Here is an 18292-nt window from a genome sequence, read left to right on the forward strand (position 1 = left end):
AGCCCCTCAGTCCCTTCCCCCACCTCCCAGAAAATCCCCCCAAAGCCGCGCTCCCTTTAAAGAGCCATGCGGAGCTTGTGTGCGGCTCTTGGGGGCTTTTCCCTGAGGAGGGAGAAGGGCAGCCCGTCACTGATTCCACGTGGCTTGTGAAAGGGAGCGCTGAGCAGAGACCGGGATGCAGACAGGCTCTGCTCAGCGCTCCCTTTAAAGAATATCCTTTTTCTTGCATTCCCCCTCTGTAGTGGTTTGGAGTTACTTGTGCGTAAACTGTCCCCGTTTGGGAGCTTAACTGCCTGGGTTAAACCGTCCTGACTGCACAGCCCATCTCAGCGTGGCTGCCTCAGTCACTAGCAAAATCTGTCTGTGGGCGTTTCTTAAACCTTTGCCAGCATAAAAGCTGTTTGACACCCAATCGTCTCCGCCTCTCATTGCGCGGGAGTCTCCTGCGCAAGGAGGGCGTGGGTAGTGGAGGATCAGTGCTCTCCTCACTGACTTCCAAGGAAGAATCCCGGAGCCCTTCCACCTCCTCTGCCATTTGCTCTCCTGTATCCTTGGTGTTACGCTGATTTCCTTCCCCCTCTATCAAGCTGCGTCTCCCCCTAGTGCTGGTACCTTCCCCTGCAGAATCGGAGAGCCTCTCCTTCGCCTGTTGCTCTGATGTCAGTTTCCTGACACCCTCTAAAAAAATAGGTGCGTCTTATGGAGCGAAAAATACGGTAAATAAAACAATTCACCGCCTGGGCTCAAAAGGAAGCAATCTGTCATGTTAGCCTTTTCACTTAAGGTGGGCGGCAGCATCTTAGTATCTGTAACAATAAACACCCAAAACACCATAAAGTAAAGTCCGGGGGGGGGGGAAAGGAAGGAAGGAAGGAAGGAAGGAAGGAAGGAAGGAAGGAAGGAAGGAAGGAAGGAATATATGAATGAACCACCATTAAATTGTTAATTTTTTTTTTTAGAGCAAAACATATCACGCCTGTTTTTCTTTTTCTGTCATGCTGTCTGACATACTTCTGGGTGATTGCCATAACTGTACCACTGAGATAGCTCAGTTGGTAGAGCATGAAACTCTTCATCTCAAGGTTGTGGGTTCGAATCCCACCTTGGGCAAAAGATTCCTTCATTGCAGGGGGTTGGACTACAGATGGCCCTAAATGGTCCTTTCCAACTCTACAATTCTATGATTCTGCGATGCACACCTGTAGAGGAGGCAGTGATTTTGTCCGGAGCTTGTCTGGAGTTTTGGGCTGGGTTGCCATCAGTATGCTGATGACCCCCAACTCTATCTGTTGATGGATGGCCATCCTGACTCGGCCCCAGACACACTGATTAGATGTTTGGAAGCTGTGGCTGGATGGTTACGTGGGAGCTGGTTGAAGTTAAATCCTTCGAAGACAGAGGTCCTTTGGGTGGGTCGGGACGATATGGGATTGGGTGGGCAATTCCCATCTCTTGCGGGGGCGCAACTAGTGCCAGCACCATCCGTTAAGAGTTTGGGTGTAATCTTTGACACCTCCCTTTCCATGGAGGCGCAGATTGTAGCTATAACAAAGGCGGCATTTTTTCATCTCCACCAAGCTAAGCAGTTGGCTCCTTATCTCTCTCGCCCTGACCTAGCCACTGTGTTCCACGTGACGGTCACCTCCAGACTGGATTATTGTAACTCGCTCTACATGGGGCTGCCCTTGAGACTGACCCAGAAACTCCAGCGGGTGCAGAATGCCACGGCAAGACTCCTTACGGGGTCCTTGCCACAGGATCACATTCACCTGGTGCTATACCAGCTGCACTGGCTCCCGGTGGAGTACAGGGTCAGGTTTAAGGTGCTGGTTTTGACCTTTAAAGCCCTATACAGCCTAGGACCCTCGTACCTACAGGACCGCCTCTCCTGGTATGTCCCACAGAGAAACTTACGGTCTTCAAATAAAAACATCTTGGAGGTCCCAGGCCACAGATAGGTTAGGCTGGCCTCAACCAGAGCCAGGGCTTTTTTGGCTGTGGCTCCGATCTGGTGGAACGCTCTCTCACAAGAGACTAGGGCCCTGCGGGACTTGACATCTTTCCACAGGGTCTGCAAGACGGAGCTGTTCCACCAGGCCTTTGGCCAAGACACAGCCTGACCCTCTCCTTTGGTAATTCTTCACAGAACTCTAGCCCAATGGTTGCATAGCTGTCAACTTACAGATTTGAAAATAAGGGACCAGCAGCCTTGAAAATAAGGGATCAGCAGCCAAAATAAGAGATTTTAGTCAACCAGCAGCCAAACGAAGCCTCAAGCAGTGGTTCCCACAGCGCAGCAACCCGGCAAAGGGGATGCAGCAAGGAAAACCACTGTCACCTCTCCGCTGGGAAGCGCTGAGCAAAGGCGAGTCCCCAGGCAACGCGGCCGATTTGAATGGCACAAGGCATGCAAGCTCCACCCCCCAGTCGTTCTTAGACTCCTTATTGGGTGAGCAACGCAGCCAAGCAACACAGTTGGAGCCTTCCTCCTCCCTGGCCGGGAGGGAGGGAGGGAGGGAGAGGAGCTGCTTCCTTTGAAACCTGGGAAATTTAAGGGACATCATCAATAAGGGACAGCAGCAGGACATGGCGCTGGGATAAGGGACTTTCCCGCCAAATAAGGGACGGTTGACAGCTATGAATGGTTGCCATCAATTTGATTTGAACTGATTTTATAATGAATTGATTATAGAATGTTGTATCATTTTACTGTTGTTAGCTGCTCTGAGCCCAGCTTTGGCTGGGGAGGGCAGGATATAAATAAAATTTTATTATTATTATATTCTAAGACGAACCCAGCACTCCCCTTTTCCTCTCTTCCCCAGTTGTGACGTCCACGTCCTATCGGGAGTATTCCCTTGTTTCCGGAAACGTCAGCCAAACCTTCTCTTACCGCCTGCACCAAAACATCACCTACCAAGAGTGCCGGCACGCCCATCACCGCAGGCTCTTCCCCACCACCCAGCAGCTGACTGTGGACCGCATCTTTGCCTTGTACAATGAGGAGGAGAGTGTGCTTCGCTATGCTGTCACCAACCAGATCGGACCGCTGGGAGGTACGTTGGTCAGGCAGATTCACGGAAGAGGCAATATGCCGCCAGATGCCAGTTGCTGGCTTCTACCCAAATGCGATTCTGGTTTTAAACGCAGTGTAAGGAGTCTCTGGGACACGGGTGGCACTGTGGGTTAAACCACAGAGCCTAGGACTTGCCGATCAGAAGGTCGGCAGTTCGAATCCCCGCGACAGGGTGAGCTCCCGTTGCTCAGTCCCTGCTCCTGCCAACCAAGCAGTTCAAAAGCACGTCAAAGTGCAAGTAGATCAATAGGTACCGCTCCAGCGGGAAGGTAAACGGCGTTTCCGTGCGCTGCTCTGGTTCGCCAGAAGCGGCTTAGTCATGCTGGCCACATGACCCAGGAGCTGTACGCTGGCTCCCTCGGCCAATAAAGTGTGATGAGTGCCGCAGCCCCAGAGTTGGTCATGACCGGACCTTATGGTCAGGGGTCCCTTTATCTTTACTTTAAGGAGTCTCTATGGGAATATATTGTATTTAAAAATGGGGTCTCAGAGCTTTTAGGGTGCTAACCAGGTTGGGATAGCTGGGATACCAGGCTTGTTGGGTTTTGAATGTTTTATGTAGATTTTTCAATTTCGTTGTTCTGTATGGGACAATGACAATAAAGATTATCGTATCGTATCATATCGTATCTGCACCATTCCCAAACCTCGTTTTCACTGAGTTGGCCACGGAGGACACTGCAGGGATGGTTTTTTGGGTGGTGGAGAATAATATCAATACAGTCATACCTCATGTTACGTGCACTTCATGTTACGTTCTTTCAGGTTACATCCTGTGGTGACCCGGAAGTAACGGAAAGGGTTACTTCCGGGTTTCGCCACTCGCACATGCGCAGAAGTGCAAAATGATGTCACGCGCATGCGTAGAAGCGGCAAATCACAACCTGTGCGTGTGCAGACGCGCCGCTGCGGGTTGCGCTCTTTTCATGTTGCGAACGGGCCTCCGGAACGGATCCCGTTTGCAACCAGAGGTACCACTGCAATAATAATATATTTATACCCCACCCATCTGGCTGGGTTTCCCCAGCCACTCTGGGTGGCTCCCAACAGAATATTAAAAACACGATAAAACATCAAACATTAAAAACTGATTGATACAGGTCTGCCTTCAGATGTCGTCTAAAAGTCGGATAGTTGTTCGTTTCCTTGACATCTGATGGGAGGGTGTTCCACAGGGCGGGAATGATAAAGCTGGTGCTTTTGTGGGCTTTTGGTTGCCCTCTCCTTCGTCTCCTGGGTTTTGCAAAACGCAACCTGCGAAAATGGCTATCCAACGGAGCAATCCTGGGGAATGGATGAGGCTTCTTCCTGGTAGCGATGAAGTGATTTCAATGTTTGTGGGGAAAGAGGTATGAATTCCCATGGGGAGAGAGAGAGAGAGAGTTGGGGTGGTCTACTGCTCACTGCTTCATCTCCAGAAACAAAAGATGCAGTTTGTTGTTCTCCTCCTCTCCCTCCCTCTTTCCTTAAGCGCACAAATGAGTTCCAGATCTCGAGTTTGTAATCCAAGCGCTTTATAACCTGGTTGTAAAAATAGCCAAAGGAGGATGAAGCTGTTTGCACAACTGCAGGACTTGGGGAGATGGTTGGGAGGACAACCGGTCATCTGGGCCACGGCAAGAAGGACATACGAGCAACTTGCAAAGATTCTGGAAGGAGATGCAACAGTCCTGTTTTGCTTTCGTAACATCAGTTGTGCGGTTCGTGTTGCAGGCTGGCTGAGCTCCTGCCTGCGTGGTTTTCAGAGAGAGGCCCCCTTCGCTCTCGGGAGTTAACACATCTCCGAACATTCTGTGGCCGCGCCGAATCCCCGCGACGGCGTGAGTTCCCGTTGCTCGGTCCCTGCTCCTGGCCACCTAGAAGTTCGAAAGCACATCAAAGTGCAAGTAGATAAATAGGGACCACTCCGGCGGGAAGGTAAACGGCGTTTCTGTGCGCTGCTCTGGTTCGCCAGAAGCGGCTTAGTCATGCTGGCCACATGACCCGGAAGCTGTACGCCAGCTCCCTCAGCCAGTAAAGTGAGATGAGCGCCGCAACTCCAGAGTCGGCCATGACTGGACCTAATGGTCAGGGGTCCCTTTGCCTTTTACAGAGGGTGGTGAATACAGCACAAGATATTATGGGCTGTCCCATGAATCCGCTGGATGAAATAGCAGAAGAATGTTGCCTGAGGAAAATTCTCAGGAATGATTCACACCCTGGCCGGCACTTTCTTGATCTCCTGCCCTCGGGGAGAAAAACTAGAAGCATGATTAGTCACACCAACAGGGTAAAGAACAGATTCTATCTGTGGGCTGTTAGGCTGCTGAATGAAAAGATAACAACAGGGCAACTGACTTTCGGATTTGGTGGGTGTGCGTCAGTAAACGAGGGGAATTAAGACTAAGAGAGCTGAGTGGGGGGTGCTCGTGTAATCTCACTGTATACAAGTTGTACAAGTGACAATAAAGTATTTCAAGTATTTCAATATCAATATATAGATTTACATATATATGGAGTGCTCACTGGAAGGACAGACTGTGAAGCTGTGGCTCCAATACTTTGGCCACCTCATGAGAAGAGAAGACTCCCTGGAAAAGACCCTGATGCTGGGAAAGATGGAGGGCACAAGGAGAAGGGGACGACAGAGGACGAGATGGTGGGACAGTGTTCTCGAAGCTACCAGCATGAGCTTGACCAAACTGCGGGAGGCAGTGGAAGACACGAGTGCCTGGCGTGCTCTGGTCCAGGGGGTCACGAAGAGTCGGACACGACTAAATGACTAAACAACAACAACAATCCACTGCAGAATGTACAGAGCAACTAGTACAGAGCAACTAGTATGGATTCCTAGCAACTAGTATGGCCACTGGGCCCATCACCTCCTGGAAAATAAAAGGGGAAGAAATGGAGGCAGTGAGAGATTCTACTTTCTTGGGCTCCGTGATCACTGCAGATGGTGACAGCAGCCATGAAATTAAAGGACACCTGCTTCTTGGGAGAAAAGCAATGAAAAACCTAGACAGCATCTTAAAAAGCAGAGACATCACCTTGCCAACAAAGGTCTGTATAGTAAAAGCCATGGTTTTCCCAGTAGTGATGTATGGAAGTGAGAGCTGGACCATCAAGAAGGCTGATCGCCGAAGAATTGATGCTTTTGAATTATGGTACTGGAGGAGACTCTTGAGAGTCCCATGGACTGCAAGAAGATCCAACCTCTCCATTCTGAAGGAAATCAGCCCTGAGTGCTCACTGGAAGGACAGATCCTGAAGGTGAGGCTCCAAGACTTTGGCCACCTCATGAGAAGAGAAGACTCCCTGGAAAAGACCCTGATGTTGGGAAAGATGGAGGGCACAAGGAGAAGGGGACGACAGAGGACGAGATGGTTGGATAGTGTTCTCGAAGCTACCAGCATGAGTTTGACCAAACTGCGGGAGGCAGTGGAAGACAGGAGTGCCTGGCCTGCTCTGGTCCATAGGATCACGAAGAGTCGGACACGACTAAACAACAACAACAACAGTATTTAAAGGCAGACTCTGTGATGGCTAGATAATGCAATCCTACCTTGCAAGATTGCTGTCAGAATAAAGTGAGACCACGACAGGTATACTCTCTTGAGAACATTGGAGGAAGCATATGATATAAATGTGGAACGGAAACCAAGCAGCCATTCCCCCTGCTCCCCCCCCCCAAAAAAAATACAGAGGATGGCAGAGGGAGGGGTCTCAAGCTCTGAGTCTTCCTTACTTCCTTCTGCATCTTCTCTTTAAAACCTGTCCGTGTGAAGTCTAGCCAATAGCGCCTGTGGAAAAATAAAATAACAACATTGGTGCAGAGGCGTTTAGCACAAAGACTCCTTTGTCATTGAATGGCACAGCTTTATATTACTTCCCCAGCTAAAAACGGAAATAGGAAACTCTCCACACACTTATTGGTTAACTTAAACAGTTTACCGCCTTCTATACAAACAGTCAACCGGGATAAGAAATTAGGTTATTTGTTTGTTGTTTTGCATGCATTGCCTGAACACCAGCTTTTAGGTTTGGATATTTTATTATGTGATGTTGAACAAAATTAATAAAAATTAATGTAAGCTGTACTACCGCCGAGACCACATAACACCGGTCTTGAAAGATGTACGTTGGCTCCCAGTATGTTTCTGAGCAAAATTCAAAGTGTTGGTGCTGACCTTGAAAGCCCTAAACGGCCTCGGCCCGGTATACCTGAAGGAGCGTCTCCATCCCAATCATTCAGCCTGGACACTGAGGTCCAGCTCCGAGGGCCTTCTGGCGGTTTCCTCCCTGCAAGATGTGAGGTTACAGGGAACCAAGCAGAGGGCCTTCTTGGTGGTGGCACCTGCCCTGTGGAACGCCCTCCCATTAGATGTCAAGGGCATAAACAACTATCTGACTTTTAGAAGACATCTGAAGGCAACTCTATTTAGGGAAGTTGTTAATGACTGATGTTTTAATGTATTTGTAGTCTTTTGTTGGAAGTTGCCCAGAGTGGCTGGGGAAACCCGGCCAGATGGGCGGGGTAGAAATAATAAATTATTATTATTACTAAAAAAAGTACACACTTTTCTTGTCACCTGTAGAGGATTCTGGGACAGTCACCTTGAACCCCTGCTACGATGGCACGCACTCATGCGACACAACAGCCCGCTGCCACCCAGGGTCTGGTCTGGATTACAGCTGCGAGTGCTCTGCCGGATATTGGGGTGATGGCAAGGAATGTGCAGGTAAGCATTGCTGCTGTTACTATTACTTCAACCTTGACCTCCCACTTTCCCATCAAGGAGCTAAAGGCAACGCCCGTGAGGGAGACTGGGCTGAGGGATAGTGACTGCCACAAGGGCACCAGGTGAGCCTAAAAGGCCAAGTGGGGATTCCAAGAGTCAGGACAGATAATAAGAAGGATTTATGTAGTGTGGAGTTAAACTGTGGAACTCCTGGTCACTGGAGCATAGCTGTCAACGTTTACCCTTTTTAAAGGGAAATTGCCTTACAGTGGTGCCTCGCAAGACGAAATTAATTCGTTCCGCAAGTTTTTTCTTCTTGCGAGTTTTTCGTCTTGCAAAGCATGGTTTCCCATAGGAATGCATTGAAAATCAATCAGTGCGTTCCTATGGAGACCGTCCGGGGACAGAGGGGAAGCCCTGGACCTGTTTTAAAGCAAGGGAAGGGGCAGCGGGGAGAATCGCTTCTCCCCGTTGCCGCCCCTTGGTTCAAAAGGGGTCCGGGGAGAGAGGGGAAGGCGCGCGCGTGCCTTCCCCTCTGTCCCCTCTTTTGAAGCAAGGGGCGGAGGGGAGAAGATCGCTTCTCCCTGTTGCCGCCCCTTGGTTCAAAAGGGGTCCGGGGACAGAGGGGAAGACGCGCTGCGCTTCCCCGCTATCCCCGCTATCCCCGGAGCTTGCGGGGCAAGCTTCGTTTTACAAAGCAAGCCCATAGGGAAATGCGTCTTGCGAAGCGGCTAAGAAAATGAAAAACTCCTTCGTCTAGCAAGTTTTTCGTCTTCCGAGGCGTTCGTCTTGCGGGGCACCACTGTATTCTGAATAGGATTCCTTGCAAGAAAAGGGAAACGTTGACAGCTGTGCACTGGAGGCAGGCATGACCACCAAGCTACAAGTACTGTAGTTAATTTGTGAATGTTCTCCCTATATAAAAATATATCAATCTATGCGTCTTACCATTACGCCAAGGAGCTGGGGGGGGGGTCGAAGGATGGGAACTTTTGCCCCCGCAGTTAGAGTGATTTGAAGCCGATCTGTGCCTGTTTAGCACGCTTAAGAGGTTAAGCCTTGGAACTTTGTTTTCCCTGGAAAACATCTGGATCTGTTTGGCTCTGGTGATGTTTTTGTAGCTGGATGGGGGAATGAACATCCCGGCCGGAATGAGCCATGGGGAGGGGGATGCCGGGGGGGGGGGCAGAGGGCTGGGGAGTTGGTGGCTGTGCAGCTGATAATGTGAAATGACGCCGGAACCGCCTGGAAGATTCGGCCCGAGCGTTTTTCTCCCCATTCATCCTGCCCCCCTCTCCTCCTCCTCAGATGTCAACGAATGCCAAGAGGGACGCAGTAGGTGCAGCCCGGAGTCCGTCTGCGTCAACACGCCCGGCAGCTACCGGTGTGAGTGCCCAAGTGGATACCAGATCGCAGGGGACCGGGCCACTTGTGTAGGTAAGGGTGAAGAAGGCGTGTCCTCAATGAGGGAGGCGCAAACTCTGAAATATGGGCAGTAAGCGATGGGGAGAAGGACGCATTGGGCGACTGTGGACAGTGGCATCCCTCGACTTAGCTGTGGTTGGCATTCTGCGCCCTCAAAGATGCTCCTTTTGCCATTAAAGGGGGAAAAGAGAATTTGGAAGCTGCCTTATACAATCATACCACGTGTTGCGTTAGGTTCATGTTGCGTCTTTTCAGCTTGCGAACGATGCAAACCCAGAAATGTATACTTCTGGGTTTTGCCGCACGCGCATGCGCAGAGGCGTTCTGCGCACTGTGCGTATGCACAAAAGCAATCTGCGTGCTTCGCGCATGCGCAGAAGCGCTCAATCGCACAGTGCACATGCACGGAAGAGGTGGACTTTTCGGGGTGCGAACGGCACCCCGAAACGGATCGTGTCCACAACTAAAGGTACCACTGTACTTTTGTTCTTTGGCACTCCTGCTGGTGCCACATAATCTCCATTTTCTGCATTTGTCTGGATCGTGTCAACTTTGGAACTCCCTGCCTGTTGAGACCACGCAGGCGTCTTCCCTTTACTCTTTTCGGCGCCTGCTAAAAACATTCCTGCTGAGACAAGCTCCCCTCCCCTGGAAGCTTAGAAAGTTAATGTGGGTTTTAGTCTTTTCATTTTTGTATGTATGGCTGTACAGTGGTACCTCGGGTTACATACGCTTCAGGTTACAGACTCCGCTAACCCAGAAATAGTGCTTCAGGTTAAGAACTTTGCTTCAGGATGAGAACAGAAATCGCGTGGCAGCGGCGGGAGGCCCCATTAGCTAAAGTGGTGCTTCAGGTTAAGAACAGTTTCAGGTTAAGAACAGACCTCCGGAACGAATGAAGTACGTAACCAGAGGTACCACTGTAATTGTATTGATTTTCTGGTTTTATCTTTTTACAAACGGCATTGAGGGTTTTTTTTGTTTTGTTTTGTTTAACGAACAAGCGGTATATAATTTTTTATGGAATGAATAAGAAAACAATCCAGTTCAGTATTGGCTGCTCGGACTGGCAGCAGTTCTCTGGGAACTCTAGGAGACAAGGCCTCTGTCCCCATTGCTTGCTCTCTGCGTTCTTGCAAACTTGGTTTCTATCGCTGAGCTGCCAAGAAATCGTTTTGCTTATTCTTGCTCAAGAGAGCCTCCTGACGGATCCTGCCCCATGTGGATTGGTGTGAGGGGGGCTGTCGTTTTGGATTTGCGTCGCAGGTTCCCGAAATGTCTCGAGCCAGCCCGGCCAGCTGGAGTCCTCCTTTGACCCCTTATTTCATGTACACTTGTGTGTCTTCTGCGCAAGTCTTCTCTTGGCTTCAGTCTGGGGAGGAGCTGGTTTGCGTTGCTCTGGGTGGACAGTGCACGTCCGGGCTCTGTTTTGTATCAGAAAAGAAACAGTTGACTGCTTTTCTCCTGCTGTTTAGCTACCACCCCCCTTTCCGTTTTTCTGCAATGGGATTTTCTCTGTTGGCACGTCTGTTGAATGCACCTGTAAATTCACTTTAAAGGTAAAGGGACCCCTGACCATTAGGTCTAGTCGTGACCGACTCTGGGGTTCTGGCGCTCATCTCGCTTTACTGGCCGAGGGAGCCGGCATACAGCTTCCGGGTCGTGTGGCCAGCATGACTAAGCTGCTTCTGGTGAACCAGAGCAGCGCACGAAAATGCCGTTTACCTTCCCGCTGGAGTGGTACCTATTGATCTACTTGCACTGGCATGCTTTTGAACTGCTAGGTTGGCAGGAGCAGGGACCGAGCAACGGGAGCTCACCGCATTGCGGGGATGTGAACCGCTGACCATCTGATCAGCAAGTCCTAGGCTCTGTGGTTTAACCCACAGCGCCACCTGCGTCCCTAAAGTGCAAATTCACTTTATTGTGACGATTACTGTCTTTTTCGCTCTATAAGACGCACTTTTCCCCTCCTAAAAAGTAAGGGGAAATGTGTGTGCGTCTTATGCAGAGAATGCAGGCTGCGCAGCTTTCACTGAAGCCAGGAGAGCGAGAGGGATCGGTGGCTATTGGAACGCTCCCCCTGCCTTGAAGAGGTTTGGCATGGCTATCCCAGAAGCCAGAACAGCAAGAGGGATCGCTGCTTTTGCTCTCTGCGCAGCGCCCCTTCAGCAAAGCTGGAGGAGAAACGGAGCCCCTTCCATTTCTCTTCCCGCTTTGCTGGAGAGGCGCTGCGCAGAGAGGGAGAAAATATTTTTTCTTGTTCTCCTCCTCTAAAACTAGGTGCGTCTTATGGTTGGGTGCGTCTTATAGAGCGAAAATTACGGTATTTGTATACCGTCCTCCATCTGTAGATCTCAGGGCGTTCAGAGCACAAAAAAATACAAGATAAAAAAAACACATATAGCCACCCGTCTCTGAAAGTGGCCTTGAGCTCCGTCATAGAATCATAGACTTGTAGAGTTGGAAGGGACCCTGAGGGTCATCTAGCCCAACCCCCTGAAATGCAGGAATCTAAACTAAAGCACCCACGACAGATGGCCTCCTCGCTCTTCAGCATGGCAGTTATGGACTTTCTTTTTCCTCCACCCCAGGTGTGGCTGGCATGGTGAATTCCCCATCTTGTTGGACTCCAGCTCCCATCAGCCCTGACCAATGGTCTTGCTGGCTGGGGGTGATGGGAGTTGTAGTCTGACAGCTTCTGGAGGGTGCCAGGTTGGCTACTCCTGTTCAAACCCCTTTGCCCAGTTCTTTATTCCTGGAAATCACACGCTGATTTAGAACTTCAGCATCACCTGGTAGAGTAGCAGGTCCCTGATGAGCTATTTTTCTGCATGCAGGGAATGGTCAAAAGCGACTCCTCCCTGCAATGCCTGCCATCTGAAATGGTACAGGGCATTGTGAGGCACCTCTGCCAGTGTCCTCTTCTCTGATATAGGTGCTTCTTCTGCCCACAAGAGAATCCCAGGGCCGCTTATAAATACTTAAAAATAAAATAAAATTCTGGGGCTGGATTCTGTAACCTGCATTTATTATGCAAATTGACCATCTTCACGCCGTTAACCTTAAGTTGCAATATTTTGCTATTTTTATCTTTCTTTTGCAGTTTTGGTTAAATGTGAGGAAAGGCTGAGGGAGCTGTTTGGTGCAATGAGCCACTGGGCCTATTGTTGAGCAGGTTTTGTGCATGCACTTTCGGAGATAACCATGAGGTCTAGCACCTTGGTTGTTTCCCCACCCCCTCAGGATAGCAGAATTTCTCAGGAAGCTGAATTCCACAGGCAATAACCATATTCTGTGAGACCTCTGTGCTCTTGTTTATTATGGTCTGCGCACAGTCCTCAGCATTGCCTAACTTGTTTCTTGAGGGGGAAGTCTTGGGAATGTCAGCCTTTGCAGGCGGAACAAATACCACAATCTCTGGAACCTCTTTTTCCCAGGCTTCTGCTGACATCAGTTGGAAAATTTGACTTTGGGGGTTTTTCCGGCATGGTATCAATTAACTTTCCATTTGCAGCTACAGCTAGCTGTGAAGGAAAGCATGCAGTGGAATAGTGTTAATCTGGAAAAGAAGGAAGCTAGGAGAGTCTTTGTTGACTTCTCGGCTTCTGAGATTTTATTGGATACGGCACTCCTGAATTTGGCCATAAGGACTACAAACGTAACTTTTTAAAAGCAAAAATAAATGCTGAATTCAGCACCAGATTTCTAATCTTTTGCAACTGCGGAGAGCAGCCCTGTGGGATGTCCTGAAATCCTGAGAAAAGTTAGCACAGCAACCTGGGGGACACACACAAGGTTTCCCATCCTTTCACTCTGTTGCAGAGCAAACCGGAGCCAGATTCCTCTTGTGTGGTCCAATCGCATCATACACGCATTTACCGTATTTTTCGCCCTATAGGACGCACCGGCCCATAGGACGCACCTAGTTTTTTGGGGGGGAAATCAAGGGAAAATTTTTTATTTCACCCCCAGGTTTGCGCAGCCATCCCCAAGCTAGAAGAGGGAGATGGAGTGCTCCGTCTCCCTCTTCTGCCTTCAGGGACAGCTTGCCCCGCTATCCCGCGAGCTTGTGGGGCTGGCGGGGGGGAGCAGGCTTGCTTCTCCCCCCGCCAGCCTCCCAATCAGGTCGGGGAATAGCGGGGTGGCAGCGCTCCGCCATCCCCCTATCCCCCGAGCTTGTGGGGCTGGCGGGGGGAGAAGCAGGCTTGCTTCTCTCCCCCCCCCCAGCCTCCAGATCAGGTCGGGGAATAGCGGGGTGGCAGCGCTCTGCCACCCCTCTATCCCGCGAGCTTGTGGGGCTGGCGGGGGGAGAAGCAAGCCTGCTTCTCCCCCCGCCAGCCTCCAGATCAGGTCAGGGAATAGCGGGGTGGTGGCGCTCCGCCATTCCCCTATCCCCCGAGCTTGTGGGGCTGGCGGGGGGGGGAGAGAAGCAAGCTTCTCCCCCCCCGATCAGGTCGGGGAATAGCGGGGTGGCGGTGCTGCGCCTCCCCGCTGTCTCCAGCTTTTGAGTGCAGGCTGCTGCCCCGCAAGCCTTGCGAGCCCGCGGGACATCCCGCCGGGCTTGCAAGACTTGCGGATAGCTTCCTGAAGCCTGGAGAGCGAGAGGGGTCCATGCGCACGGACCCCTCTCGCTCTCCAAGCTTCAGCAAAAGCCTGCATTCGCCCCATAGGACACACCCAGATTTCCCCTTCATTTTTGGAGGGGGAAAAGTGCGTCCTATAGGGCGAAAAATACGGTAACTTGCGCAATTTCAACCACACGCAGTTGAAATTCTGCCAGTGAAATTGTGCTGGTCCCGGGGAGGGTTACTGTGCGGCGTGGTCTGAGTCCGGTCCTAGGTTGAGGGTTTGGAGGCTGTCTGTCAAAGCTGAAGCTGGGTCCAAGGCAGGGAGTCGGGTGAGGTCAGGAGCTCCGGCAGGAGAGCAGGTCAGGAACTCAGGCAGGAACTAGCAACCAACGATGTTGCTCCCGCAACTTGGGGCTGGGGCTGGCTGGCTTTTATCTTCCCCGAGGCATAGGGCAGCCCCGGTCCACAGGTGACTCGCCTCTCCTGGCCTGGATGCGAGCACTCCTCCTGCGGGAACTTAGTTCCCTCCGCCTCTCTGCCCTGAGCCTCTGCAGCTCAGGAGAGGCTGGAGGGTGACCGGACCCAGAGGCAACCTCAGCTTCCTCTGATGGGGCTGAGAGTGGAGCACCTGCAGGCAATGGGTCCTCCATCCCCTCAGGAGCCAGAGCAGACTCACCTGGTGTCTGCTCCTGAGGACCCAGCACAGGTGAGGACCCTTCAGGCTCAAGCCCCAGCCCCAGCTCAGGTGGTTCTGGAGGCGGGGACTCCTGTGCAGGCTGAGATTCCTCAGGTTCAGCCTCTGAGTCCGAATCCCAGGCCATCACAGAAATGCAAGCGAGGCAGAGATGTTTTAAGCCTTCCACCTTGCTTGGGGGTGAGCAAGGCCCTCTTGACGCACCGGTTCTTGGGGTGCTCTCGAGATCCTGGGGGGTCATCCCACGAGATCTCGTGTGAGCATCCCAAGCTGGCGCACTTAGCGGACCTTGCCCTCCAAGCAAGGCAGTCATATCCTCCAAGTCCCCGATTTTCCAGGGACGGTCCCGGAATTATGAAAGCCATACCAGCTTCTGATTTGATTCCCTGTTTTCCCCGCCAGTGCTGACAGCACTGAACTCGGGGAGGAGGATAAGCCGGCGCTTTTTCTTTTTTTAACTGTATTTTTATTAAAGATTTTCTTGATTTACAAAGGTATGTGCAATATCTCTCTCTCTCGTATTTCCCACCCATGTAACATTTTTTTTATTTTTTACAAATCGGTTTCATTTTTTGAGACATTAGGAGGAAAAGGGGGAAGGAGGTGGGGGGAAAAGATGAGTGGGGTTGGGGTCGGGTGGCGATGCTTCTATTTTACTTACTACAGTGGTACCTCCGGTTACAGACGCTTCAGGTTACAGACGCATCAGGTTACAGATGCTTCAGGTTACAGACGCTTCAGGTTACAGACGCTTCAGGTTACAGACTCCGCTAACCCAGAAATAGTATCTCGGGTTAAGAACTTTGCTTCAGGATGAGAACAGAAATCGCGCGGCGGTGGCAGCAGCAGCGGAAGGCCCCATTAGCTAAAGTGGTACCTCAGGTTAAGAACAGTTTCAGGTTAAGAACGGACCTCCAGAACGAGTTAAGTTCTTAATGCGAGGTACCACTGTATATGTAGGGTTTGGTGTCAGCGTTGCTTGTGCAGGTTCTCTGCTGTTCACTTGTGTTCCTTTGGTGGTGAGAGAGGTTGGGGTTGGCCATGGGTGAGGTTATTCATTTGTGGTTGGCTGTGGTGGTCTTTGTTTTCGTGTGTGAGTGGGGTGGGTGGGTGTTTTGGATCAGGTTAGCCATATCAGGTTAGAACTTCCTGACAGTAAGAGCTGTTTGACAGTGGAATTTGCTGCCAAGGAGTGTGGTGGAGTCTCCTACTTTGGAGGTCTTTAAGCAGAGGCTTGACAACCATATGTCAGGAGTGCTCTGATGGTGTTTCCTGCTTGGCAGGGGGTTGGACTCGATGGCCCTTGGGGTCTCTTCCAACTCTATGATTCTATTATTCTATATTGATTTGTATGCTGTTGGTGGATTTTTGTCGTTGTCTTGCTGGGCTGTGTATGTGATAAAGAGGAGCCATATTGGGGTGAAGGCATCGTCTTCTATTAGTCCCCGTGTCATTTTCAGTTTATTGGTTAATTTTTCTAGTAAGGCTGTTTCCCATACTATTTGGTACCATTGGCCCATGCTTATTCCTTTTGTGTGCATGGTACCTGAAGAAGTGTGCATGCACACGAAAGCTCATACCAGTAACAAACTTAGTTGGTCCCTAAGGTGCTACTGGAAGGAATTTTTTTTTTATTTTGTTCTGAAATATCTGTTACTCAAATGAAATGGTGAAAGTTTATTCAAATCCTGCCAGTGAATCCAGTCCATTCTGTTGTTTCGGCAAATAAACTGTAAATGGTTCCCAGACTCTTTTGAATTCCTTTTTGTCCTCTTATAGTTTATCTGTTAGCTTAGCCAATTCTGCATAGTTCATCAGCTTTTCTTGCCATTGTTCCATTGATGGTATTTCTTCCGTCTTCAAAAAGAAATAGCGGAAGAGAATTTTAAATTGTTAAAAAAAGCATATAGTATTTTATTAGAGTGGGATACCAAAGAGGAAGAGGTTAAATCAGTTATGATTAAATGGGATGAGGATGTGGGACACAACATCCAATTTGAAAGTTGGGAAAAATTATGGAAAGTTGATATAAAATGTACAGATTGCATACTATTGAGAGAGAATTACATGAAAATGATGTATAGATGGTATATCACACCAGTGAAAATGGCAAAGATGTTTAGGAAAGAAAATAACATATGTTGGAGATGTAAGGAAAAGGAAGGAACATTTTCTCATATGTGGTGGGAATGCAAATGCATTAAAAAATACTGGGAAATGATATACAATGAATTGAAAAAAATGTTTAAAATGCATTTTGTTAAACACCTGACGACTTTTTGTTAGGTATCTCAAATCAAGAGCTACCAAAAGAAAAATGGACATTATTTAGGTATGCGACAACAGCGGAAAGAATCTTGATTGCACAATAATAGCTGACTCCCGATTTCATTCCTTTCCAGCCGTTGCCCCACCATCCGACCCCTGCACAGACGGCACTCACACCTGCGCCCCGTCCGACCAGGCGCAATGCGTCTACCACGGAGGGGGTTCGTTCAGCTGTGTGTGCCTCACTGGTTACACGGGCAATGGGCACAACTGCACAGGTAAGTGGAAGAAGAGGTTTGCCTTGGGCTTTGCCTTGTCCTTCCTTGGTGATTCCGAGACCATTAGGAAATTGGTCTGGTCCTCTGGAACTCTCCCCCACTAGAGATTCAGCGGACGCTTTAAGAACCTGCTGAAAACTTTTCTTTCCCCCCAGGCCTATGCAGCTAATTAAGGATACATCCTCCCACATTGGTTAATGGATGTCCGTTTTTCTTTCATTATGGTTTTGTGCTTTTATTGCTAAAAGCCACTTAGATATACTCACTGTGACACAGGAGTGTGCAAACAAACCAATAAACAAAATTAAATGGTACAGATGGCGCAGAACTGGAACAGCAATCACACTTGAGATTAGAATTACGACCTCAAATGATTAGGAAATCGATGATTTCAACACAATTCCGTTTAAACACGTTCTTGCAAAGTATCTCAGATTTGTAAAATCGACAATTCCCATCCTTCACGAATTTGCCAGAAAAATGACACATTGAGGTTTTGCTTATTTATATATTTATTTGGAAATAGAAGCTCTCAGGTGATTAAACTGCAGGCAGACACCTAACAGTTCATAGCCACGGCGTTTGCGAAAAGTGCATCCTGCTTTTTTTCTCTTGTGTGTGAAAATGGTCTAAAAACCTGTTCCTTTTCCTATCAGTCTGAACGGGATGTGCTTTAAAAATGATGCCTCGTTCATCTCTCTCTCTCTTTCTTTCTCTCTCTCCCTACTCTAACTCATCATCACTTATTACCTTCTAAATAATATTAGTTTGAGAGTCCATTATTGCCTCTCGGACTTGACGTTTGAAACTTTGAGCCAGTTTCCCCCCGTACCACTTTTGGAACAAGAGAGCATTTGTCACAGAGCCACGTCAGAGCAGGGCTTAGTGGTTTTTCGGCTCTGGAGATTTTAGGGGCTCAAGATATTTCTTTCGCCTTTGCTCCTGATGCCAAACTCCCAGGAAGGGAACACCTGCCTTCTCAAGCATGTGTAAAATTTATATACTGACTATTTACCCCCCCCCCCAAGCACTAACCCAATAATAAAGGTAAAGGGACCCCTGACCATTAGGTCCAGTCGTGGCCGACTCTGGGGTTGTGGCGCTCATCTCGCTTTATTGGCTGAGGGAGCGGGTGTAGAGCTTCCGGGTCATGTGGCCAGCATGACTAAGCCACTTCTGGCAAACCAGAGCAGCTCACGGAAATGCCGTTTACCTTCCCGCCGGAGTGGAACCTATTTATCTACTTACACTTTTGTGCT

At 49.6% G+C, this 18292-nt stretch overlaps 1 protein-coding gene across 1 annotated transcript in view; it reads left to right on the forward strand.

Annotated features, from left to right (window-relative positions):
- The window catches only part of NID2 (nidogen 2), a 100401-nt gene that overhangs the window by 58485 nt on the left and 23624 nt on the right, over positions 1-18292 (forward strand). The window contains exons 8-11 of the mRNA XM_081191170.1: positions 2826-3056; positions 7654-7797; positions 9106-9234; positions 16890-17033. Of these exons, the coding sequence (XP_081047296.1) occupies positions 2826-3056; positions 7654-7797; positions 9106-9234; positions 16890-17033 (648 nt within the window). The remainder of the gene's footprint in view (positions 1-2825; positions 3057-7653; positions 7798-9105; positions 9235-16889; positions 17034-18292) is intronic.

Source organism: Podarcis bocagei (assembly GCF_964188305.1).
Source record: "Podarcis bocagei genome assembly, chromosome: 1".
NCBI lineage: Eukaryota > Metazoa > Chordata > Lepidosauria > Squamata > Lacertidae > Podarcis > Podarcis bocagei.